General features: G+C 56.0%; 1 protein-coding gene across 1 annotated transcript in view; it reads right to left on the bottom strand.

Annotated features, from left to right (window-relative positions):
- LRP1 (LDL receptor related protein 1) overlaps positions 1-25,677 on the bottom strand; it is a 78,842-nt gene extending 53,165 nt beyond the window's left edge. Inside the window, exons 1-8 of the mRNA XM_067697041.1 lie at positions 25,116-25,677; positions 16,752-16,874; positions 14,051-14,188; positions 11,873-11,992; positions 10,222-10,350; positions 9,838-10,101; positions 688-850; positions 356-578 (exon numbers count right to left, since the gene is read on the bottom strand). Coding sequence (XP_067553142.1) covers positions 356-578; positions 688-850; positions 9,838-10,101; positions 10,222-10,350; positions 11,873-11,992; positions 14,051-14,188; positions 16,752-16,874; positions 25,116-25,182 — 1,227 coding nt within the window. The 5' untranslated portion in view covers positions 25,183-25,677. The remainder of the gene's footprint in view (positions 1-355; positions 579-687; positions 851-9,837; positions 10,102-10,221; positions 10,351-11,872; positions 11,993-14,050; positions 14,189-16,751; positions 16,875-25,115) is intronic.
- Between the last annotated feature and the right edge of the window lie 776 nt (positions 25,678-26,453).

Raw genomic sequence — 26,453 nt, 5'->3', positions numbered from 1 at the left:
AAGGGCTTCTGGACTAGGTTCAAGTGCTATTTCCCAGCTGTGTAACCTCAAGCAAATCACTTAACCTCTTTGAATCCTGCCTTTTTTCAGCCGCCAAAAGGGAACTGAGACACCTGACCGCTCATTTTCCAGGGGCTTGTTGTAAGAACCCAACTCAAATGAGAAAAGGGAAGTAAAAGGTGGTCTCTAAAATGACTGTGGCCGTCCGAGCGGAAGCCACGTTCTGTCCTTTCCCCCAGATGCTCGTGCCCACCCCCTCCCTACCAGAGGGCTCAGGGCAACCACGCTCCCATTCTGTCCCCCGCCCTCCCAAGAGGCCCAGAGAAGGGTTTCCCGGCCGAGACTTCCTCCTCACCAGGATGCCCTGGATGATGGTCTGCCGGCCCTTGCCCTCGTAGTCCACCACCTCAATGTAGTCCAGGTAGGCATCGGCCCAGTAGACGAGGCGGCTGACCAGGTCCAGCGTGATGCCGTGAGGAAACACAATCTTGCTGTCGACCAGCTTGGTGCGGTTCTGCCCGTCCATATCACAGCGCTCCACTTTGGGGATCTGCCCGTAGTCAGTGAAGAACACCTTCCTGTGAGCAGATGGCATGTTAAATGGGGTCTGGACACCGGGCACCCTCCCTTCTACCACAGCCTCTGCCTCCCTGTTCCAGGGCCAGTGCCCCTGCCTGCCCCGCTCACCCCATGGCAGGGTCCAGTGCAATGCCCTTGGGGTTGTAGAGCTCCAGGTCTAGCAAAGTGACACACGTGTCCCCGTTTCGGTTGCAGACAAAGATCCTATCATCGATGTCATCCACAAAGTAGAAGTTGCCTGTCAGCCAGTCGATGGCCATCTGTTCCACGTCTGGAGAGTGTGAATGAAAGGGCTATGGGGGAGGTCCTCCCACAGACATGCCCACCCTCTGCTGGTGCAGAACCTACCGTGGGAAGCCCACCTCCTCTGGGGTGCCCTCCTCCACCACCCATGCCACGGCTGTCTCTCCTCCCTGAGCTCTTACGGGAGCTACTGGCAGCGGCACGTTTTGCCTTGTGCTCTTGGCCACCCTTCACCAACAGGGTCTCTCCAAAGAGAAGTCTCTGAGTATCCTCCCACACCGCCCTGCTCCCCATGCCGAGCTCAGGGCGGGCACACAGGGGCACTGGATGATTGGTGGCTGGTTGGCTGACGGACAGGTTTCCCAACTCTAGCCCCTGCTTGAATGGGACCAACTTCTTGGGGTTCCAAAAGGCAGTGAGGATAGGTCTACTAGCTCATTCCAGAATTTTTTAAATCTGTTTTTACTTTAGATAAGAGCACTCAGGCTAATACAACATCACACATCTCTGCTTTTGGCTGGACTTTCATCATCTTTGTATGGTAAGTCGAGTTATATCACACTAGCTAGGAGCACGGACTGGAAGCTGTACACGCTGCATGACTTTTAAAAGTGGAAAAGCAGGGTATCCATCAATAAATCCGCTCTGAGAGAAGAGAATGTCCAAATAAGGGGCCCGCAGAGATGGAAAAGGGAAGGTCCATGGTGGCAAAAGGTTGGAACCAGTGGCATGGGCCAAACTTCCTGTATTCACTCCCATTCCCCTGTTTCTTCAATGTCCCTATTGCTCAATTTCCTCCAGTCCTCGGAAGGGTGGGAAGGAGCAGGGAATAAGATATACGGCTGGAGGGCTTCCCTGGTGACGCAGTGGTTGAGAGTCCGCCTGCCGACGCAGGGGACGCAGGTTCGTGCCCCGGTCCGGGAGGATCCCACATGCCGCGGAGCGGCTGGGCCCGTGAGCCATGGCCGCTGGGCCTGCACGTCGGAGCCTGTGCTCCGCAACGGGAGAGGCCACAACGGTGAGAGGCCCGCGTACCGCAAAAAAAAAAAAAAAAAAAAAAAAAGATATAGGGCTGGAGGAGAGAGTGCAGAGGAGGAGAGCCATCAAAGGACTCTGAAGGTAAACTGAGGCATGGCTCAGAAAGAAGGGGAGCTTCAGAAGGGTGGGAGTGGGGGAAGAGGATGGAGACCAGGTGCCCATACTCAGTCTATGGCAAAAAGGGCCTAAGAGATCAGGGGCAAGGGCAGCAGGAAGTCTAGGAGGCAGGAAGTCTGGGGACGGGACCCCTGCTGGCCTCCTGGGGGGCGGTGTGGCTCCTTCTCTCCAGGACCCACTGGCTCCCATCCACCCACTGCCCCCTCCAACTACCACTATCAGAGGTGATACCTCTTGCAAGCAGGGACGTTTCCAAGACAATGACTCCCTGGGACCCCTGCTTTGCACTCCACTTCCACCAATTTCCTCAGCAGGTAAAGGAGTCTTTGGACCACCTGTCTCTGGCTGAAACTTTTTTATTTATTTATTTTTTACTGAAATCCCCACTAGCCACACTCAACCTGGTAAGGATTATTCAATCCCTACACGGCTACAGGTATAATGACTAGGCTTTCTGCTCAGCCCTCCCTAATCCTCCCCCCTCCCTCACAGGGATTCAGGGGCTGTTTCCTAACAGTGGGTAGGGGTGGGGGGCACAGGGAACAGGAACACGGCTCCCAGGGAACTTGGCCAGGCCCTGACACTGACTCACAGTCACAGGACTTAGGCTGAGGGAGGAAGGGAAAGAGCCAGTCTGAGACTCTCACCAAACTAGTTTCCTCTTCAGGTCCCCCCTGTTGAACCCCACCCCAAGATGCCTGGAGAAAGAGGTCACAGGGATGAGGTGTTACCCCTGTGACTGCTGATGTGTCCCTAAACCCAGCAACTCTCTCCTCGGAGCCCCAGTACTGTCCCCTCCTGACAAGGTCAAAGAGAGGGGGCAGAGCAGCCTGGGCGCGTGGATCCCAGGCCGGGGAGGAAGAGGGCCCAGTGCAGGGGTTAGGCGAGCAAACTACCCCACACTGTGACCACAGAGAAAACAGATGAAAATGAACGCTGCTGGACCCCATCCAGAGGAAACCAAGGTCCCAAGCTGGGGCCGGGGTGGGGGGGGCGCGGGGGGGAGGGGTGGACCCTGCCGCAGTCCCAGGCAGCCAGCAGGGTGGGTGAAAGGCAAACAGGGCTGTGTGCCCTTTACTTGGTGGGCACGGTGGGGGTCTGGGGGATGCTGGCATGTAGACGAACCTCATCACTCAAAGCTGTTTTCCCAGCACCAGCTGGGGCAGCTGCGTCCTTCTCTCCAACTTCCTGAGGCTTCCCTGAGTCACTGCCCAGCTCCAAGGCTGGCAACACCCTTCCCCTGCTCCCCGATCCACCCTCCCTCGGCAAGAGGGGAGGAGGAAGAAACCTGAAGGGATCTGATGCCCCCCCATCCCAGATGCAGTTCCACGTCCTCCCCTGCAGTCTCAGGATGGCTGACCTTCGAGCCTCCCTGCTGGCCTGGGAAGGAAGGCAGAGGGATCGTCCGGCTCTCAGATGTTTACCCTTGGCTCGTCTCCTCTTCCACCTCCCAAAGGCCAGGCAGGGCCCCACTCAGCAGGCCGGTGAGGAGTTGGCAAGAACTGGAGTCCCCAGCCCGGCCTGGGCTCCCCTTTGGTATTTTTGCAGCTGGAGACTATTAGTTGCAAGCAAAAATCCTTTGTTATCCAACCCCTCCACCACATTATCTTCCTCTCTTCTCAAGTCCAGACTCCTCTGCACACCCCACCACATACACTCACACACATGCACACACTCACACGCACACACACGCTGGGCCACTCTTCCCATTCCAAGTGTAGTGAGACGGGCTCAGATCGGGAGAGGGCACCTTCCCTCCCGGGCTCCCCGCAGGCAGTGTCTGGGCCACTGCCCCCTGTCCCGGGGCGTGGAGGGGGCAACTGGAGTCCTGGGCTTCGGCCTGCAGGACCTGACATTCTGTCTCCACACACCCAGAGGGCAGCTGGCCCCTCGTGGCCCAGCCTTCTCGGGACTGATCCACCTCACAGCACCCTCCACAAGGGCTCTATGGCCAAAGGCCCCAGAGATCCTGAAGACGGGAGAATCCTGTAAACCCAAGGGGTGGGATGCTGTGTGGTGATGGGAGGAGTGTGGGGCTGGTCTGGAGGCTGAGGGGTTAGGGATCCCAGGGTAGAGAAGGAGGCCAGGAAGCTGGGAGGGTAATAAGACAGAGGATAGACCACAGCCTGCCTGCGATATCACAAAGGACTTTCAGTTCCAGGCCCCAGAATAGACCTGGGCTGTGTGTTTGTAACTGCTGAGCCCTCCCTGTGCCCCAACGCTGATGCTCAGCGCTCGGCACTCGCCACCACTCCAGCTTTTCTCGACGTCGCCCTCCTTCACGTCATTCAAGAGGCGTCTCCCTAAACCGGTGGCTGCTTTTCCAAAAACAACAGCCCCAGCCCATTCCCAAGAAGACCCTAACTTCAGCCGCAGGATTCTAGTCACTCTTCCTAAAATAATTCTGGGGAAGGAGGAGAGTCTCTATGCCTTGAGGAAATATCCCCCAACACATCCATACACCTAAAGATTGCAGAATAGGGTACCAGGTCCCTGGACGAGGAAGGAAAATCCCATTTCCACCTTAACTGCATCCCCAGTGAAGACACCGAGTTCTTGCCCTTATTCCAGAAAACTCCCCTGCCTCTCCCATCACTCTGCTCTGCCCTGGGCCCAGAGAGCCTCCAGACACTGACAGCCTGGGTGTGAATCCTAGTTCTGTCACCTTCCAACTGTGGAACTGTGGGCAAGTCACTTGATGTCTCTGAGTCTCGGTCTGCGGATCTGGGATGGGATGGTGCATTAACAGCACTTAGCACGGGGCCTGGCCCATGATAAACGCTCCACAAATGGGAGCTGTTGTTCATACCACTGCACGATCCTCCCTCACCTCAACCCCATCCTTCCTCACCTTTTCCATCTGTACCTCCAGCCAGAGCCCTGTGGCCTCCTGACTGAAGGTAGGCCCTCCAGGTGGGCAGTTTGGGGCTGACACCTACTACTTATTCTTCAAGATAGTTCAGGCCCCCAGAAGGAAAATTCCTGTATTGCAGGCTTCCATAAGCCCCTTTTATCACAGCCTGCTTACCTGATTACAAATATTGTGAGGGCAGGGCAGGTCTTTCATTTTTGTCCCTAGCGCCTGACACACACGTACTGATTCATTCAGCAAATATTTGGTGAATGCCGAGTGCTCACTCTGTTGTCCTAGAGCTGGGACTTAATTTTTTCCTTCCCTTCTATTGCCAGGATCCTCCTTTTCTGGCCTGAGGATGCCTAAGACAGTGGGACAAGACGTCTGTCACGCAACGTTCTTGCTTGTCAGAGCCACTCTGGGATCTCACCCAAGGGCTGGGGGAGATGCTCGGGAGCCCGGGGCCTTTGCAGGTAGTGAGGAGACCACCGGGCAGGCCTGGCAGAAGTTTTGCTAAATGGCATGTGCTCACACTCCTGTTTCGTGCTGGGTCCTGATTTCAGCTCTTCTTTTTCCACCAGCAGGTCCGGGGATCAGCCACACTGGGTCAGCTCTGTCCCTGGGCTCCCTTCCTGCCCCGCTTGTACTTCCAGCCCCGCTACCCTCCCCTGAGTGGCCCAGGTCCACACAGGCTCTCAGTCCTGGGTCCCGGGGATGAGATGCTTGGACTCTGCAACTCTGCAATTCTGATTCAGAATCAGAACAAGGGTCTTCCCACTATTGAGAAATTCTTGCTGGGCTCTAAAACACATCTCTCTTGCTTAAGTTACTTCCTTTGGCTTGAAAACAGGGAGGGGGTTGTTGGGCGCAGGCTGGGTGGAGAGGCAACTTCAAGGAGACAGCGGGGGAGGAGAGGACTGGGCTGGAGCTGTGCCGGGAGACACAGGGCTGGCCTGGCCAGGAAGAGGAGAGAAGGGCCATTAAATGATTAGGAAACTTGGAATGGGAATGGGAAGCAAAAGCACCAGGATGCGGGGGGCCCAAGGCCAAGAGCAGGCTGGCGAGAGCCCCCCGATATTCTGACACCCAATGGGTGGAAAGGCCAAAGAAGCAGGTGGCCAGTTTTCATCCGTGACACTGGAAGTGTTCTGTAGGCTGGGGTGGGGGCTGAGAGGGTCTTGGGTGCCCAGCTCAGTGGGAGCATGGCTCCCCTTCCAGCAGGGAATCCAGTTCATCAGACTCAGAGGAGATACTCTCTCTTTCTGTGCCCCTTCGCTAGACAAATCACTGCCCTATTTCCTGTTGTGATTTTAAACACACACACACACACACACACACACACACACACACACACACACACACACGAGAGGGAGGGAAAAGTGAAGCTGGCCAGCTGGACTTGGGGACCCATTTCGCAACCTTGCAGCCTGCAGCCTAGGAGGACTTTTCTGGGCCTCCCCTCCAATCTCCTCCTTCCCCATGCAGCATGGTACAGGGAAGAAACCCTAGGACCCCCAAGGGCCCCTCCAGAGCATTCCCTCATACACAGCCCCGAGTGAAGTGACTTCAGCAAACCTTATGTCCTTCAAGGCCTCTATCTGCAACCTCAGAACCTCCCCTCACCACACACACACATCTTCCCAGGGCCCCGCCCCTGCAGTCTGTGCTCTTTCTTTCTACAGCAGAAACATCCTCAAAGCTCAGGGAGGACAGGTCAGAGGAGTGAAGCCTAGACAATGCAGGGCCGGGCTGGGCTGGGGGTCAAGCAGACTTGACTTCCAGCCCTGCCCAGGGGCGGCCCTGCAGGGGGCTGGACAGGGCCTGAGGTTCCTTGAGAGGGTGGTCAGAAGTGGGGGGTAGGGTGGGCAGGCCAGGCCTGTCGACCCCTCTGGGCCTCGGTTTCCAGAACTTCAGTCTTTTGTCTGTCACTTTCAAAATGCTTCCCATGTTTCTGCACAGCCTGCTCTACCGTTTCTTTACATCAACTCACTTTTCTTATTTTGCTGCATCCTAAACAATCTATGAAGTCGTAGGTTTGATATGCTGGTTGTAGGAGCTTCTAATGGGTATTACATAAAAACATAACTATAACAATAAAAAACGCACATCCATACACGACCTAAAAATCAAGGCATTCCGGCTTTGGGAAAGGCAGTAGTAAGCCCTGAGGGGTGGGACACGGTCTTCCCTGAGGGTCTCCTGGCTCACCCCATCATGTTCTCTAGTCATGGGATCAGAGTCCTCAGAGACATCCCCGTCCTGCTGGGGCAGCGGCAGAGGGGAGGATGGACCGTGGAATTACATCCCAGGAGGGAGGAGAAGAGATGAGAACTGATTTCTAAGACCCACCCCCCAACCCAGGCCAATGCAAGACACAGGCTGGGGGAGGAAGCGCTGGCAGCCCAGCCTGTTAAGGGATGAAAACACACACACACACGCAGGCATGCACGCACGCACACGCACACACACCTGTCAGAACGAGTGAGGATGCGGTCAGCAGGTCTCTCCCCACTCTTGAGTAGCAACAGAGGGAAGGAGCTGGGCTCAGACAGGAAAAGGCCAGACTTCGGCCCTAAGCCTATTCCACGGAGCCAGTCATGAAGCCGCACCAGCCACTGTGGGGCCTGGGAGGGGCCCTCCGAGGGCTCAGGAGTCAGAGCAGGCCTGGCTCACAAACGCCCAAGGACCCATGTGAAACAGGCTCACTTCCTGGCCTCCTTCCTTCTTTCTATTCTATTTCTGTTTCCAGAGTTTTCTCCAGGGCAGGCTCCCCCTTCTTCCCACACCAGCAGGCGGGCTTCTCAGCCTCTGGGCTCTGGGCTCCAGCACCTCTCCCTTGTCAGACTCCTCCCCCCCTGCATGGGGCTCAGGCCAGGGGTCCGACGGAGGTCAGGGTCGGCCAAGAATGGCACGATTGCAGGGAGGGCTCCCCCAGAGGGCAGAGAGAAAGCAGGAGAAAGCAGCAGCCTTTCTTCTTCCTGCCCCTGGGGGAGCTAATCACAGGCCAGCAGCCCACTGTGCAGGTGAGTGCCTGGGACCAGCCACGCTGCACACCAGGGCAGGCCATCAGCCTCTCCTGGGAAGGGGGATGAACTGGGGGTGGGGGGAGGGTGCTGGGGAGAGACACTTCCGACATCCTCAGCTCAGGGCCCATAATTAGTTTGTGGGATGAGAGCAAAACAATCATCCTCAGGGTGACAGCCAGACATTCAGGCGGCATGGGGCGTGGGGTGGGGGTAGGGCAGGAGGAAGGGACAGAGGCTGGGGCAAGAGGAACCCATTCATTTGCCCCAGCAGCATTTCTCCCCAGAACCTTCCGGTCTCTTCTGGCCTCCTGGACTCTGCCCCAGAGGGGCCCAACGAATCTAGCAGACTTTGAAGGCAAGGCTCTGTTTGCCAAGGGAGGGGCACCCACCTGAGGTTATTTCCTGCTTCTCCTGGGGAGAAAGGCAGGAGAGGGGCCAGGCCAGAGCAAAAAATGTTCCCGTCAGGGCACCCCTGCCAGCCACCTATCCACAAGCTCATCAGCCCATTGGCCGCCCTGAGGCAGGGCCAGGGAGGGAACTGCTGGAGCTGTTTGCCCAGACAGCCTGTTGGGTGGGACCGTCGACAAGGAACAGGGAGAGGACAGCTGTCTCATGGGGTCTCACCCTGATACTACCCAACCTAACACAACTGCCCACCCCTCAAGAGCTCAGCCGACCAGGCACAGCAGCCCCCAGCCCAGCACTCCAAGGAGGACAGGTCTACCACAGGTGAGCCTTGGTCACCAACAGCTATTGGGATGCTGTGGAAGGGCCGCAGCTGAGGTGTGGACCACACAATGGGGCTGCAAGAGGGCGGGGGCTCTTGGAGGAACCCCTGCTCCCTCAAAAACTAAGCCCTTGTGTCCTCCTGGGATTTTGGTCTTCTGTGGGGATCATCACATGGGGACCCAGAGAAGGAACTTCAAGATCTTCTAGACAGGACCCAGGTTTACCATCCTAAACCTTGTGTGCGCTGGCCTCTAGTTACTTCTGGCTTTCTCTGCAATTTATCTGATCTCGCCAGACAGGCTCAAACCCATTATGCAGATTAGGAAATCAAAGCAGAGACAGGGAGTTCTGGTTTACTCAAGGTCACAGATCAAGTTACCCTCTCTCCAGCGGGTGAGATCAACCGTAGGCCAGACCTCCCCCCTCAGCCCTGTGGTGCATTTCCTGGAAATGTGATGATGCCAGATGTTTTGTTTGTTTATGTAGCAGCATCTGAGATGAGCAGGACGGCTCCAGGCAGTGGATCTATGCCCTGGCCCCATCCCCAGTGACAGCCCATCTGCCACCTCTGAGACAGCAAAGTATGGCCTGGGAGGGAGCCCCGAAGGGGGACATCCAGGATATCTGAGAACGCTCACGTGGCCCCAGCGCTCACGGCTCCTCCTCTGGGCTCATTCCTGCCACAAAGCCCCCTAGAAACAGCCTCAGGACCCCTACAGCCATGCTGCAGCAGGGAGTCCGTTCTGGAGATGTCCCCAAGAGAAATAATGGAAGAGGAGATTGGACCCAGCCTGGCCGCGGCTCCTTTGCCCTCAGCTACAACTTAGCCAGGCTCCTCTGGTTCCAGGCCTCTTCTTTCCCTTGCTCTGGCTCTCGCTGTGTGGGAAAGCCCCTCTGTGGACTAATGAACACTCCTCTCTCTGAAAAGGGACAGCCCCTGGTCTCTGGAGGTTGACCAGTTATTGCCCCCATCGGGCACTTCTTCTGGGAGGCCCTTCTGTGCCCTGAGCCAGAAATGCAGGAGCCATCAGAAACTCAGCTCGGAGAGAGGGGAGGAAGCACAGCCATAACTCTGCCCCGGCTCCAAACAAGTGTCATCATGTGAAACCCCCTGCCTCGGCCTCCGTCAGCGGCTTTTGTTTAGGCTCCTGCCCCAGACGGGGGTCATCCCGAATACCCCTCTGACTCTGTCCCAAACAGGCTCTGTCTTGCCCATCTCCCCTGCCCTCCAAGCTGGAACAGGTGACTCACGGTGCAGGCTGAGGGAGATGTTGATGGTGTGCTCGTCCACGAAGCCCTTCAGGCCCGGCATGCGGGCACACTTGAGCTGTGTCTGGGCAGCACTGTCCCCAACGTGCACCCAGCACACCGTCTCGTTGGCGTAGCTGAAGTCCATGGCTGTGGTCTGCCGTGTGCTAGTGGGTGTGATGGTAGAGACCTGGGCCCCACTCAGGTACGTAGCCAGGATGTTCTGTGAGTTGGCAATCAGCAGCACAGGGGGTCGGTCTACCGGCTCTGTAGGTGGAGGAGAGAAGGGTCAATGCAGCAAGTGGCCCTGAGACCTCTCTGGCCACTCCCCATCAGGGAACAACACTGAGGGCGCCTAGCTGTATGGCCACAGGTGACCCCACCTACCGTTCTTGGCCTTGCAGGAGCGGTTGTCTGGCTGCAGCAGGTACCCTTCCACGCAGCCGCACGTGAAGGAACCATCTGTGTTGGTGCACAGCTGGCTGCAGGTGCCGTAAACCGAGCACTCGTCAAAGTCTGCCGGGAAAAGGAGAGAGCGTGGTCACTTCCAGCGCGCCGAGGGCAGGGAAGGGAGTGCCCTCAGACACCACCAGGGATGTGTCCAAGCCTACGGCTACTTCGGAGGACAGTTTGGCAGAATCTATTACAATAAGAAATGTGGAAACTTTATCACCTAGAGAATCCAGACTTGGAATCTACCCTGGAGAAATATCCACACACGTGCATATTATCCATTCACTCAGAAAAGATTTCTTGAGTACCTACTATGTGCCAGGTACTGTTCTAGGCTCAGGGGATACATCAGTGAATAAAACAGATTCAAATTGCTGCCCTCATAAAACTTAAATTCCAATAATAAATGAAATACTACTACTACGATAATATGACAAAAAGGTAAATGGCATGTGAGAGGAACTAGTGCAATGGAAAGTGGCTGGTGCTAGGGAAAAATATTAAGCAGAGAAAGGGGACAGAGAATGCAGGTGCTGGGGGTGGGATTTTAGGGCGGTAGGGATGGCCTCACTGAGAAGGTGGCATTTGTGCAACGACCCCAGGGAGGTAAATTTAAAACAGAAAAGTTTGCATGGTGTGTAACAGAAGAAACTGGGAACGCCTTACGCATCAAAAGGGAGATGGCCAAGTAAACTGTGGTAACAGTCATACATCACAGTGGTTTTTAAAAGAATGAGGTAGATGTCTACGTATTAACATGGAAAAATCTCTAGAACATACTGGGTGAAAAAATTGAAAAAAGCATATGTACAATATGATATTTATGTAAAAAAAAAATCACATACACATAAACAGTACTTTCAGTTAGATTCTCCATGAGTACATGTATACATGGACAGAAAAAGGCCTGGACAGAGAAGTAGCAAACTGGTAACAGAGTTGACCTCCAGAGAGATGGGGAAGGGACCAGAACTGAAGAGGATTTGTCAAAGGGGACTTTGGTTTTATCTATAATGCTTTAATTTTTTTTTTACAAGGAAACTCACATATGACCTATATAATTTTTTTTTTTTTGGCTGCACCGCGCAGCATGTGGGATCTCAGTTCCCTGACCAGGGATCGAATGCACGCCCCCTGCACTGGAAGCGTGGAGTCTTAACCACTGGACCATCAGGGAAGTCCCTGACTCGTATAATTTTTAAGATGACTTTTAAGAAGTCTGGTGGAGGGCTTCCCTGGTGGCGCAGTGGTTGAGAGTCCGCCTGCTGATGCAGGGGACACGGGTTCGTGCCCCGGGCTGGGAAGATCCCACATGCCGCGGAGCGGCTGGGCCCGTGAGCCATGGCCGCTGAGCCTGCGCGTCCGGAGCCTGTGCTCAGCAACGGGAGAGGCCACAACAGTGAGAGGCCCGCATATTGCAAAAAAAAAAGAAGTCTGGTGGAAGCAAGTAGTTAGGGCCCACAGTCGTGCCCTGAGGCTGTAAGGCCTGTAGCCCCGCCTCCTGTCTTGCGCCTTCCGTCTGCTTTCTCCTCCCCAGCCCGGCCCACTACCCCTCACCTCCAGCACACGCGGTGGGCACACTTACCTTTGCAGGTCTTGCCGTCTGCCTGAAGTTGAAAGCTGTTGTTGCAGTAGCAGGTGGGCCCGTTGAGTGTAGGGACACAGTGGTGCTGGCAACCCAGATGAGAACATTGTCCTCGCTGCTCTGTGTGGGAGCAGGTGACACATACTCAGGACTCCAGACCTGGCAGCTGTACCCAGACTGCAACCTTCCCCCAACCCTTCAGAAACCACTTCTGCTGCCTGCAGTGTCAGAGATGAAGGGGCTTACGAAGCATCGACCCTAAAAATATAGTCAGTGAGGAAACCGAGACCAAGGGTGGGTACAAGACAGGTCCAAGGTCACACAGCCCATTATGATTCAGAACCCACATCTCCCTGTTCTGGCTGCTCTGAACTCCCTCTGTCCCCACGGAGAGGGGTTCTGGTAGTTTGTTGGGGTCAACAGGAAGTGGGGACAGTGATTCTCATCCCCTTCACATACCTCTTGCCTGCACTGCCCGAGGACTGCAATGTTGGCTTTGGGGCTGAGGGTGAAGAGCTGGCATGGAATTGAGTCTTTCTGTGCAGCACCCTAGCTCTTGTCTAGAAGCACCCCTGCAACCCATTCCTTGAGCCCTAGAGGCCTCAGAGAGAAGGCCCAAGGTCCAGGTAGAGGATAGGAGGAGGAGCAAAACTGGCTCCCCTGGGATCCTTCTCTAATCTTCCTCCTGCCACTGACCCACTTCCACAGGGGAGACAGAAGGGAATGAGACAGGAGGGGGAAGAGGTGGGAGAGCAGCTGCCCCCCCAGACCAGCGACCCAATTAACGGCCTTGCATGGGGCCAGGCGGCCTGGCCACAAAGACCCCTTTGTCCAGCTGCCTCACACCCCTGCTCCCCCCCTCCCACCTAGGAGAGAGCACTGCCTGAGATGCTAAGACGTTTAGAGGCACTAAGCCTGCCAGGAGGAGCTGGGATCGGGGGCCGGGCCCCGGTTCTTCCTTCTCCTCCCCGAGAGCCCGAGTGTGCTGCCCTGTCCAGCCTCCCCCCAACACAGGGGGGAAATAGTGTTTGTTCCAGAAAATCTGGAAAAGAGTTTCTCTTCTGGATATGGGGTGGGAGGATGATGAGGTCCAACTTCTATAATATCAGAGAAGGAAGTCCAAACCCTAGGTTTTCGAGGTTCTTGGTTGTTTTTGATACTGATCAGGTATACAGAATCAAGCAAACTTGAACACGCGCCATCCGATAAGATGGGACGTGCGTGGTAATTGAAGTCAGCCCCTAGGCCCACACTCTGCATCCCATTCCAGGAGCTTCAGAGAAAAACATGCAGAATCAACCAAAGGGAAGGATAAAAATCTTCCACAAACTCCCTTGCTCCACACTCCCTGCCCTCAATGAACAGGATCCAGATGTGTCTCTTCCCACAGGCAGATGTTTTCTGACACGCGTTACAGGCACAGGACACGGTCCCCACCCCCCAGGGAAGATTGCCCCACGCCCAGGGGCTTGCCTAGGGACTCACAAAGCCAGGCTTCTGCTCCAGGCCCAGACCTTGAGGGCAGTAGGAGAAGTCCCCATTCCCTGACTCACAGGCCTGAGGCCCTGTCTGTCCCCCCTGCCCCCAAAGAATCTCTCCCACTGCTCACGTGGGATCCAGACTCTCCCTGGGTCATGGGGGCCTCCAGGGGGAGAACTGCAGAGCTGGTGACCTGAGCTGCAGGTGGGAAGGAAGTCTGACCTATCATAGTTCCCTCTTCAGCCTGGGTGACTTTCCCATCAAGCAACTTCACAGAGCCTCAAAGATCTGCACTTCCTGGGGGACGCCTTTGGGGGCCCTGGAAGTGGACGCAGGGGGACAAAACTCCAGAACCCCCCGACCCCAGCTTCAATCACAGCATCTGCTCTTCTCTGTTCATACTCACGTAAGAAACCATCTGAAGAAAAGACCCCGCTATTTACAAAAATAAAAAGTACAAAAACGCTGATCTAGTATAAAGCTCTCATTTCACAGGTGGGAAACTGGAGACTGGAGAGGGGTAGCGACATGTCCAAGCACACACAGAGAAGTGCCCGGGGCGCAGGGGAGCAGGACAAGGCCTCATCCCCCCCAAAGGTGCGAGGACAGTCCTTGGATGGCGGGCCTCCAAACCTGTCAGGTGCCCACCTGAGAACTCACTGCATCCACCTGGGACAGGAGAGGTGGAAGAGCCCTTACCTCGGCAGTGGGGCCCCTCGTCCGACCCATCTGTGCAGTCCTGGACCCCGTTGCAGAGGCGGGACATGAGAATACACAGCTCGGTGCCCAGGCAATTGTGCTCGTTCGGCTGACATCGCTGGGTCTTACTCTGTGGACCTGGGGGCAGATGGAAAGGCCAGCATGACCGCGCTGGCTACAGAGGCTGTCCGCCTAGTTGTTCACTGGGGGAGGGGGTGGGGAACTGAGACTGGGGTTTCAGGCACCTGCACTTCTTAGATCTCAGGAGGCCTAGGGCCTGGATAGACTCTTCAACCTCGAGCTCTCCTATGCCATTCCCAACGGCAGCTACACACCTGGGAGCCGCCAGATGGAGGGGAGAACTAGGTTTTAGCAAAGAGTCCACTCCCCAATGCCCCGTGCTGTGGACCCCCATGCCTCACACTCTACACTCAGGAGACAAAGTACACCTCCTTCCTATAGCTCCCCAGGTCACAGAGCCTGGGGCTGAGAGCTGGACCAAATCTTCTAGAACTGCACTTCCCAATATGCAGCATCATACGTGGCTACTGAGCATTTGAAATGTGACTAGTTCCAACTCTAAGTATAAAATGCACGCTGGCAAAAACAAACAAAAAACAATGGAAGTTCCCTGGTGGCCCAGTGGTTAGGACTCGGTGCTTTCACTACCATGGCCCTGGATTCAATCCCTGGTCGGGGAACTAACATCCCGCAAGCCACGTGGCATGGCCGGAAACAAACAAACAAACAAATAAATGAATAAATGAAATAAAATGCACACTGGCTTTTGAAGACTTAATACCACAGCCACAAAAAAGAATGCAAAAGATCTCATTAATACTTTTAAACAAATAATATACTGAAATGATAACAGTTTGGATACATCGGGTAAAATAAAGTTGAAATTAATTTCACCTGATTATTTTAACCTTCTTGAGTGTGGCAACTAGAAAATTTCGAAATTGTGTACATGGCTTGCATTATATTTCTGCTGGATGCACTGTTACAGACCCCCAGCCCCAGAGCAGCTTGCCTGATGCAAGGCTCTGGAAACGGTCAAATGCTGTGGCCCACTGATGATGTCTTGGTACCTCCTTTGTTACCCAAGAAGATGGGCTGGGGGGAGGGCAGGGCAGAGCTCCTGAGGGGATTCTAAGGAGGCCAGGTGACCTAGGACACTGGCTAAACCTGTGGGCTGGTAGACAGACCACTGCCCATTGGCTCCCAAGCCTGGACAGGGTGTGAGAGAGTGTCTGTTTATGAGTGCACCTGTCCGCCTGTGCCTGGTAGGAGTCCACATGCACAGGTGAGGGAGGTGTGTACCGTGGAGCAGAGTGGTGTGGAGTGAGGGTGAATCCATGGCCCTGGATTCAATCCCTGGTCGGGGAACTAACATCCCACAAGCCACATGTGCTGGTGCTTCTGGCCTTGGTATGTGCATTTCCATGTCCTTTTGGGAGCGAGTCTGGGTTTGTGTGTGCGTGTCTGGGAGCATCTGTCTGAGTGCAGGTTGTGTCTCTGCATCCCCATTTCAGAGTGTTGACTCTGCGTTGCTATGAGAGCATGTCTGTGCCAGCATCTGCCTCTGTCTGTGTATGTCGGGGAGGGTGGAGGGGAGTGAGTCAGTGCCCGGGAGGGACTGAGTGTGGGTGTGATAGGTCCAGGAGTGTGCATGAGTGGGGACAGTGTGGGGATGTGTATAAGGTGGGGTTTACATCAAATTAAAGGGAGGAGGATAAAAAGAGCCAGATCTGGACCTTCTGCATGGCTTTCTTTATCCCTAACGCCAAGCATTGGGGTCAGAAATGTGGGGCATAAAGACGGCATCAGACAAGAAGATGCTCCAGGCTGAGCCACGCCCCCATACAAACACTTGCAGAATATCCCTGGCTCCCACACCTCCAGGGCAGGGTATGAGGGTGAGGCAGACAGAACTGGTCGCTCCCTTTCTGGCCCTAAAATTACCCCTAATAATTATGGGTGAGGGTGTGGAGATGGGGCTGGGACAGGATAAAGCCGGAGAGAGAACGGAGACAGACCTAGGAACGCAGGATCCCCTAGACCCCAGCCCAGATGAGCCCCGCAGAGGAGAGACTCTGCCAGCTGCCCAGGACTCTAGGGTCCCGCCAGAAAGTCCTCCACTCCCCCCCACTGGCAGGGTAAAGCCTGGGTGGGGACCTTTCTCCCAGTTTAAACAGCTGCCTCTGATTACACCACTTACGGAGGGCAGGGGGAGCGGGGGAGGGCGGGAAATGCGCAGGGGTGGGGCTTCTGGGACAGAGACTTAGCAAGGGGCCAGTGGCCTTTGGCCTGGGAGCCTGAGGACAGGAAGGGGACCCAGCAAGACCTGGGGGCACTCATCAAGGATCAGGAGGTTCAGAGGTGGGAAGAAGAGGGATGAGCCAGAAGGGAGGGGAGCCTGGGCCCTCTCCTTCCAGGAAAGCTGTCAGCCCAGAGAACACAATCTCTGGCTGGCTTGGGGGTATAGCAGCTGAGGGAGCTCATTTCTGAGCACACCAAGCACGATGCCGGGCTCTTTGAAGAGGGGGAGAGGACAGTTTTAGCTGTGTCATGTACAAACAATCATAGAGCAAGGTCCACGCCAGACTAGAGCTCAACTGTCCTCATCCCAAACTGCCTGGGCCAAAAGGAAAAGGCAGGAATCGGTGGTGCGGGGGAGGGATCCAGAAAAGGCACTTACAAATCTCAGGAGCCTCGTCAGATCCGTCGGGGCAGTCCCGCTCACCGTCACAGCGCCAGCCCTTTGAGATACAGGTGATCTGGTCTCTGCAGGCAAACTGCTTTGGGCTGCAAGTCTTAGGGACTGGGGTCAAGGGAAGAAAACAGGGGTGTGAGTGAGGGATACAGGCCAAGTCTATGGCCTTAAGCGCTCTAGGGCTCCTCCTCCTCCCCCAGCATCAGTCTCCATCTGGCCCAGACTCTGACCCACGGTCCATGTGTTGGGGGGGGGTGGGCACGTGGCTGGGGTTCACTCCCAGAACACCGCGTACCTGCAACGGCGGGAGGGGAAGGATGCAGGGAGCACATTCTATTGTCCCCCGCTCAGTCCCGAAGACTGCCTGTTCGGTGTGCCCTCCCCCAGTCCTCAGGGTCAAAGCCCTTGCTGTTCTCTGTTACTCTGGTCAGACACCAGCAACCCCATTTTGCTGACTGAGAGCGATGGGGCATTTAGCCATTGACGTGTTTTCTCTTTATCTTCCTCCCTATCTCACTAGAGGTCCAGAGCTGGTCTTTTCTAACCTCTCTGCTCCTTCGCCCTCTGGGACACTTTTAGTCCCTGGGACCCATCATCCTGCCCACCTCCAACTCTTAACCACCAGGCCCCCAGATGGGATGTGTGTCTGGGGTGCCCTTGGCACAGTGGTGGCTTGGAGATGGCATCAGCAGAGGTGCCCTGCCTCCACCTGCATTCTCTAAAGACACAGCCTCCCTTGCTGGTTAGACTTTCAGCAGATGCCCTCAGAGGTAAGAAGCACCTAAGATTGCCCAGGATGACAGAGTTGGAGAGCTGAGGCAGGGGGATGGCCGGGGTGACCTGTAGGAGCTGGTTTCAGCCCAGCCGACCTGTTAAGGTCCTATATCCAGGACCTCTTTGCCCTCAACCCTCACCCCCACCAGCTTCCCTCTGCTGCTGCCCCATTGTCTTACCTCATTCTCCGGGGATGAATTAAAGACGGTAACGCTAACCCTCACTGTTACCTCAGTATGTGCCAGGAAATGTGGTACACTAGTTCTTTCCACGTATCATCTCATTTAATCGTCTCCACAATATGACAAAGTAGGTACTATCAATACCACCATTTCCTAGATGAGGAAACCAAGCCTCAGAGAAGGTGGGTTCACACAGCAGGCAAGTGACAAAATCAGGACTCATACCAGTTGAGCTGACTCTAAGCTTTTAACCAACCAGTCTCCCCATTCTCACTGAGAGGCTCTCAGGAGTTGTTCCTCCCGATGCCGTCACCATGCCCTCCACGGGAAGAAAAGTACCCCCCTCCTTCACCCCCAGCCAGTCTCCCAGCCCTTCATCGCCTCTTCCTTGGTCTGCGTCAATCCCATGTCCTCGTCGGCTGTCGTGCACTGGAAACCAGCTCTGTGCCAGGCACTGCACTAGGCACTGGGGTGCCAAGGAGGGGCAGGATGGCCCCTCAGGAGCCACAGCACCCTGGGAAGACAGCAGGGCAGAGTGAGCTCAGGGCTGGGACAGAGCAGAAGGAAAGTGTGTCAGGGCTCTGAGCAGGGAGGGATGGAGTGTGAGGGGAGCCACACTGAGAAGACGTCCTCCCTCCCTAACCCCCATCTCTGGCAGAGGGGACAGCACTCAGGCCCCTGGCCAGGATGAGAGCCGAGTTCAGGAAACACATCAAGGATGGCCTGGCTAGGCCCCCGGCCCCGGAGTCCCCCTCCCCTACCCCCACCCTGAGCAGGGAATAAAGGCCCCTTGAGGAGGTGGATAATGCTGAGTTCATTGCCCCACTGGGCCAGCTGTGAGGTCTTCCCGGGGAAACAGCCCGCCAGCCTAGTTAGCATGCCAGAGAACGGTCCTCTTCCCCTGGCCAGCCGAGACCGGCTGGTGGCGGGGCGGGTAGAGGGGGCTGGAAGGGGACTCAGAGGCAGATGGGCTGTTTGGAGCCCAGAAAGGCCCCCGTGCCACCCCTGCCTCCACCTGGACTTTTAGTCCACGCCCCCTCTCCTCCCCAGGGTAGAACTCAGAGCCCAGGCCTGAGGTCACCGGTTGGTCACTCCAATCTCCCCTCCATTCCGAGTCCCAGCCATGGTCCCCTCCTCCTTTGGCCCTCACTTTGTCCCCCCCGCTGTCCCCCACCCCCATTTTTGGCCTGAACTCGACAGAGGAAACAGCAGCTGGCAAACTCCGAAAGCTGAAATGAGAGAGATTCACAAACCAGATGTGCTCTCGCGGAGGGAAGGGAGCGGGGGATGGGAGCGAAAGGAAGAGGAGCGCTCAGGGCCCCCGTCCCACAGCAGCATCGCTTTGGGCCGGGGCAGGGGGACTGGAGGTGCATGTCTCCCACAGGTCAGGGCAGCACAAGGATCTCGAGAGATGTGAAAGAACTTCCTTTCCATCAGGGATGGTGGAGAAAGCCCTAGGAATCTCAAGCGTGAAGGCTGAGGCCTGTCTGTGATTTCCTTCAGGGGGAAGAGGGGAGGAAAGAAACAAATAACCTACTTCGGGGCAGTCTACACAGCCAAGGGAAGCCTCACTTGGAGGCAGAGGGAGCTGCAGTGCAGTGGGGTAGGAAACTTGTAATCTGCTTAGAGCCAGCAGCCAACCCCACTGCCCTCAGCTGCACCTTCCGCACCTGATGCCAGCACCCAGGAAACCCACCTCTGTGGCCTTAGATGAGGGAACAACACGGCCCTAAGTTCAGGAGCAACTAGTGGCCTCCCCTGCCTCCTGCCCCTCATGAGACTTGGGGCTTTATAAGGATATGAACTAACATTTTTCAACATGGTCACTGTGTGTCAGCCACTGAGCTGAAACACTTTGTACACATTAACTCATTTAGGTCCTCAAACCCTGTGACATGGCTACTGTTGCAATCCCCATCATACAGATGAGGGAACTGAGGTACAGAGCGATTAGTGACTGAACCGGCAGTTCCTCACTGGCCACGATGATGGAGCCACATGAAGAAGGATGAAGAAGGGAAACGGCAGGGTCCTCTGGCGCTGGGAGTGGGCACAGGGATCATAGGAGGTGGCAGTGGCCTTCAGGGCTCCTCAGAGAGGAGGGGAGAAGGTGGAGAAGACGGAAAGGGACAAGAACGGGACAGAAGAGGGAAGAGAGAAGGGAGAAGAAGGAGAGGACTACGGAGGGAGAGCGAGCGAGGTTGCAGAGAGAACGCCAGGACACAGGGGCCGTCTGTTCTCAGCTTTGCCCGGAGATGAATGTGACCGCCATGCTAACTCTGGCCAACACCCCTGCCCCCCCTCAAACCCAGGCACCCAGCCCAGCCATGGCCCCCAGGGCCACCAAGATGGAGCCAGAACAGGAGGTGCCGGGTTGGGTGTGCATCCAGACACAACACGGACCCCGCTGCCCTGCTTAAGCCTTGGCTGTCGTCCTGTCCCATTCTGGGACCTTGGGGGCAGGGTGGGGAAGGGCGGTGAGAGGGCCTGACCAGAGCAGAGAGAGTGACAGGGAAGTACAGCCCTGAGGGAGTCTTCTCCAGAGAAGGGGACCCATCTGTTGATCCCCTTGGGAGCAGAGATGGAGAGGAAGAGAGATGGTGAGATTTCCTAAAGACCCAGGAGACCTGAGACAGGGTAAGCATGAAAGAGACCCCTGAGACCCTTTTCAAGAGCAGACACAGCAGAGGGAGAGATAGGCTGTGTATCAGGGGATGTTTTCTGAAAGGACCCACATGATATATCTAAGGGAACAGAGGAGCCAGGGGCTGGCCAGGGGGTGGGGGACAGAGCCTGCAGGAATCTAAACTTTCAAACATATGGGGGTGGGACAGCAGGGGCCTCCCAGACCCTAACCAAGAGCTTTTCACTGAATTTTATGTATTTTGGGTGTTACCCGGTGTCTCCTTCCCCGCAGCTCAACGAGGCTCAGACACATTTTTGTCATTCCTGAGTCTGGGCCTCTGCTTTGCGGCCTGGACAGACAGACAGGATGGCTTGGGCTGCTGGGGGAGGGGAAGGGTCTCCCCCTCCATCCTGAGTCAATATTGACTCAGCAGGACATTAGCCTGACCTCCCCACCATCTTTTCCTTTCCCCACAAGTAAAATCAGACCCTTTGAATGTCTTCAGAGGTCAGCATATCTCTCACCAGGCCTTTAGAAGGCCTTCCCACCTACCCCCCAACACACACACACAGCTTACGCGCTGCAGAAGGAAAAGCTCTAAGCTCCTGACCCATTCCTCACACCTTTCTCCAGTTCTCAGGTTATGAGGAAGTTCTGCCAGAAGTCTAACCTCCCTCCTCCTTTCTGAATTATCTGCACTCCCTCTCTTACTCAACCCACAAAGGGTATCAAGTTCCCTTCCTCCAGAAACATTCTCTCCAAAATTAGTGGAGGGGGAAGAAGAGAGAGGAACTTGGAGGAAAGTGGAGGGAGAACTTTCACTGCCAAACTGGATACTCCAAGCTTGGCCTGGGAGGGGAAGAATAACTCCAAAATGGCGAGCATGTGGGAAAGCCCAGGAGAGACTTCTGCTCCCAGGTAGCTTTCAAGATACCAAGAGGCCTGGATGGAGGTGGATGGAGACAGACAGAGACAAAGCAAGAGACAGAGACTGAGAGAGACAGGACAAAGAATGCCACAAAGGATGAGGTAAGAGAGATGAGAGGATGAGAGACAGAGGTTCTTTGAGGCCAAGAGAGCACACACCAATGATACAGAGACAGAGGCAAAAACCAGGGAAGGGGTCTCAGCCCAGAGGTTGCCAAGACAACGACACAGTTGTCTTGGGATGACCCCGGAGAACAACATCCCTGAGACTCAGGGTGGGGAAGCATATACCTTGACTTGGACAAAGAGAGTCTCTGCCCTGGCAGTGCCTGACCCAAGGGAGACTCAGAATAGGGGCCGCTGCCTCCCACAGAATTGGGAGGGTGGGAGGAAGGAAGACTGAAGCTCTTCAACAGGGAAGCCAAGGCCTCCAGGAGATTCTCATCTTCCCTGGGGGTGCAAGAGGGATAAATACCTCCCCTCACTGTCCCTCACCTCTTTCTCAGGCAGGTTTTACACTGGGGCCTGGGGCCACCGCACCGGAAGCAATCCGGGGCCAACTGCTTCCTTCTCCAAACAATGCAGGATCCTGCTAACCAGGCTGAAATCTGGGACTGAACACAGGGGCATGGGTCTAGGTTCTTCAAACACCCACACCCAGCACCCAGCTCCATCAGGTCAGGGAGAGCTTGCATGGTCCCACTCAACTGCACTCGGATTCCCAGAGGGCGAGGAACCCCCATCCGGAGCTGGAGGACTTGGATGCTGGAGAGTTCATAGAGGGTTGGGGAGGGGGGCGGTGCCCTGAGAGGAAACTACAGAGGGGAATAAGCCTTAGGTTTGGGGTTTTGATATGCAAAGGCTGAGACTACAGCAAGAGGAAAGAAAGTTAGACTTGGTAAGGAAGGGCTTCTCAAAGGTAAGGAAGGGCTTCCCAAAGGTAAGGAAGGAGTTCTGTAAAGTTCCGGGGATTTGGACAGGATCTGGCTCTGGCCAGAGCCCCTGCTGACATCCTTAAGAGGCCCAGTGATGGGGAGTGGTTGGGGGCAAAAAATATAGAGAGAAAATGGAGGAAGGGGAGCAAGATTAGGAGAAAAGGAAGTCTTGAGAAGCAGCCGCAAACATCAAAATATCCCTCCATCCCCAAGTCAACGTCCCACACATCCCTGGTTTGAAAGACGAGGGTGAGGGGAGATGTCCAAGATCTGAGTCTGACCAGGGGAGAAAGGAGTTTGGAACCATCTCTCAGAGAGCCAGAAGGCAAACAACTCAGTCTCATAACTCACTTAACTGTCCAGCTTGTCTGATAAATGGTAATACACTGGCTCGAGGGGGTACGTGGAGATGGGTAGGAGAGAGGGAGGCAGCCAGCCCTCTCCACTACAAAATGTTCCTAATCTCAGCAGGGACCTCAGTAACTCCTCTTCCCATTCCCCATTCCATCTGTTTCTCCATCCTCCCAGGTAGCAAGTATACTCAATTCTGTCTACTAGCAGGGAGTGACATTGCTCCCCAAAGAGAAGGGGACCCTGGGGATTGGGTTCAGGCACAGCAGAGAAGGCAGAAATGGTGGAGAAGGACCCTAGGGCTGCTCCCCTGGAGGGAAAGCAGCAAGGTCTGTGATAGCAGCAGAAAGGAAGGTTAGACATTGAGTCAGGTAAGCTGGAGCCAGGACGTGTCCTTCTCCAGAAAACGAAGGAGAAAGTTCCGTGTCTGTGGGCCTGAGACATGAGGGCAGGGGTGGGGATAGAGGCATCCATAGGCTGTCCTGGACAACATTGGCCCTACAGGTCTGTGCAGTTTCCCTTTCCCACTCCCCAGAATGGGGTAGAACCGATGATTCACTATTCCCATTCTTAAGGTGAGCACAGTATGGGTGTTTGGGGGAGGGGTCCTTTCTCCAGGACTTTGGATAGAGTTTGGTTTGAGCTGGGGTTACAGCTGTGGACTGGGTGGAAACTTACAAAAGCATGGGAGACCATTAAGGAAAACACATCCAGTCTCCCTCTTCCACTCACCACCCACCAACTTGGTGTGGCAGATAGAACCGCTTTGGAACCCTGGGGGTGAAGCTCCCTGGGGCCACTCCTGACCAGGCTGGGGACTTTTTCTGCTCTCCACAGAGACCCCGCTTTTCCCTCTGCCTTCCATCGTGGGGCTCTTGATGGGTCACTCTCTCTCAACATTTTCTTCTATCCCTCCCAGAAGTCACTGTACCCAAATCTCTCTGCCTCAGTTTCCCCTCTCCCTTCACAGGGCTGAGAACAAGAGGAAACAACGTGCATAACTGAGGAAGTCATGGGCAAGGGCTGGTCTGAAGGGTATTCAGGGCAGAGCCTCTTCCCTCCTCTTGGGCAGATAATTGATGTGGGGTGGGGGGTAGGCGGACAGAGTCCCCAAGACGGCATAACTGAGAGCTACTGAATATATTGTCTTTCTGGGCACAGCTACTTCCTGACCCCTTAACCTCCCTCCCCCCACTGAAGCAAGTTGTGGGGAGGGGAAGAGAGAGAGAGAGAGAGAGATAGTCTGGTTTCAGAGAAAAACTTTCCCAATCACAATCTGGCAAAATTTAGAAGATGGAGGAGGGGTGCACGATGGTATTGGGTCCAGATTTTTCCCTGGATGAGAGGACTAAAATGACGGGAAGGGATGAGATCCCACCCCTTCCAAATCAGGGGCCCAGCCCAGCCCAACCCCATGACCCCAGCTCAAAGCTTGAGCAAGACTTGAACCAGTGACTCACAAGTAAGAGGGAAAATCGCTGACATTAAAGAAAGGCAAGAGGGCCCCCCATTTCTCCAAAAGGACACGGCTCTAGCCCAAACCTAACTGCAGTCTACAAAGTGTGTGCGTATGAGGGGAGGAGGGGAAATGCTGGAGAGAAATAAACACATCTACCAAAGGAGCAGGGAATTAGGGGGTGGGGGCATAGCCATAACCCCATCCAGCCTCCAACTCTCCTTCCAGTACAAACTGTGATCAGACCAGAAGTCAAGGAGAAAGCAGCCTTCCTCCACCCTCCCACCTCAGCATTCCAGGCCATTCTCCAGTCCCCTTCCCCACTGATGACATCTAACGTTTTTCATCTCAAAGCTCCCAGGAATTAAGAAGGAAAATTCAAAGTCATATAGCTTCGCCTTCCCCCACCCGCTACACCCCCCAACACAGCCCTTTCCAGGCTACTGACAGAGGCCCTGAGAGGGGGAAGTGCTCATTTCGGAACCCAGGCTGGCAGCCCGCTGGATCCTGCACCCAGGCCTTCAAGCCCCGTCTCCAAGGGCCCAGATTCCACACCCAAGCAGGGGGCCCTCCCGTGGCCCTCTCTCTCCCCACCACAGCCATCCTCCCTGTCCTGCCTGCCCTCTGCCCAGCGGGGCACCCCTGACCCGGCTACCCTTCCAGATGCAGAGGCCACTGCAAAAGGACCCCCGCCCCCTTTTGCAGCCAGTAAACAGCAAATCCGGATTCCTTTACAATTCAGATGTGTTGTGTGGGGGGGTGGAGGATGTAGGGGAGGCAGAGGCCCTCCCCCACCAGAGATAGGAAAAGAAGGCCTCTAGATGTCAGGATCAGTAAAAAGGGGATCCCTCCTCTCCCTTCCCAGGCCTCTGGTCTTTGTTTGGGCTGGGGGGGTCCCAGAAGCATCATTTGCCCGGGGCCCCTATCCTCCAAATTGGACCCCCATCCCCACCCCCAGTCAGGCCGCTGCTGTGTCAGCTGGACTGGGATAACAAAAGGCACCCCCTCCCGCGTCTCCCTTTCCCATCCGAACGCAGGAGTGGGGGCTGGGGAGTGGGTGTCCCCAGGGGTCCAAGGGGGCCGCGGAATCTCACTCACCATCGACAGCGGCCGCGACCAGAGCTGAGAGCAGGGGCAGCAACAGCAGCAGCGGCGGGGTCAGCATGGTGTGGGCTGATGCAAGCAGCAGCCCCCTGCTCTCTGGTCCTGTTACTTTTCGCCGTCGCCGCCCCCCCAATTGGGGGGTCCCCCCTTTTCCTCCTTCCTCCCTTCTCCTCCTCTATTCTTATCCTACCCTTCAGCAAAGCTCACCAGGGGTCTGGGTGAAGAGGTAGAGTTCGGAGCCCCTTGGGGAGGGCCTGCAGACGGGGGTGCACCCTCTGCCCCCAAATCCAAACCCTTCACCCCCGGCTTTTCTCTTCGTTCCTCTTTTTCCCCCTCCCGGGCGAAGCTCACAGCCCCATCTCCGAGCCGCCTCCGGCTGCAAAAATGCACAATTGGGAGGAGGCGGGGTGGGGGAGTGGGGGGCGTGGACCGGGTGGGGGAGCCTTCGGAAGGGGCCTGATGGAGCTATGGGGTCTCCCCTCGTTTCCGCCTCCTCAGTGCACGGGCCTGGAGCTCGCACCACTGTTCCCCGGACTGAGGTGCCGCGGGGCGGGCTGAGGGGGGGGGGGGAGAGGGAGGGGACCGGGAGAGGAGGGAGGGAGAGAAGGGGCGGGGAAAGAAAAAAGGGGGGGGGAAGAAAGAGCTACGCGGCAATCCTGTGAGTGCGCATGCGCCGATTTGGCGCGCTGCCCGGGGGAGGGGGAGTCAGAGCGGCGACCAGATCTGGATCTCTGGCTACCGGTCCGAGAGCGGGGGGTTCCCGGGGTCCCGCTGGCTGGCTTTGGGCCTGGAGCGCCCATTCCCGTGACTGGGCCTTTCTCCCTGGCGCTCGGCAGCTGAAGGGGCGAGGGGGGTTGGGCAGGGGGGGTTGAGGAGAGCTGAGCGGCTTTTCTTTGAAACTCGGTGTCTTTCCCTAGAATTTCAGGCCCCGTCTGCGGATCCAAGACCGGGAGGTCTGGACCGAGGCCTGATGTCCTGGGGGAACCCTGACTGTGCCTTCCCATGACTGGGGTGGGGTCGGGGGCTGCCAGTCCGCGGGGAAGATGCGGGGAGAAGCTGAGCTTTGATTTGGAGACTTTGTAAAACCTGGACGGGGATTGGGGCCTGCGGCGGAGGGGGGCGGGGTGGGGGAGGGGCCGAGACGGCCTGCCCCAACCTCGCTCCCGGACTTGGAGTAAACAGGGACACCCGCCGGGACACGCCGGAGCTTGTCCGCCCGCCTAGGGCTTGGGGATGGAGCCCACCTTAGTGCCCGCCCCGCCCTGCTTGCCTGGCACCGGGAGAGGCAGGCCCTGGTTTGGAGGGAGGTGAGTCACCAGCGGGTGGGGTTAA

Source organism: Pseudorca crassidens, chromosome 11, assembly GCF_039906515.1.
Source record: "Pseudorca crassidens isolate mPseCra1 chromosome 11, mPseCra1.hap1, whole genome shotgun sequence".
In the NCBI taxonomy this organism is placed as follows: Eukaryota; Metazoa; Chordata; class Mammalia; order Artiodactyla; family Delphinidae; genus Pseudorca; species Pseudorca crassidens.
This window is presented reverse-complemented; position numbering and strand designations above follow the sequence as displayed.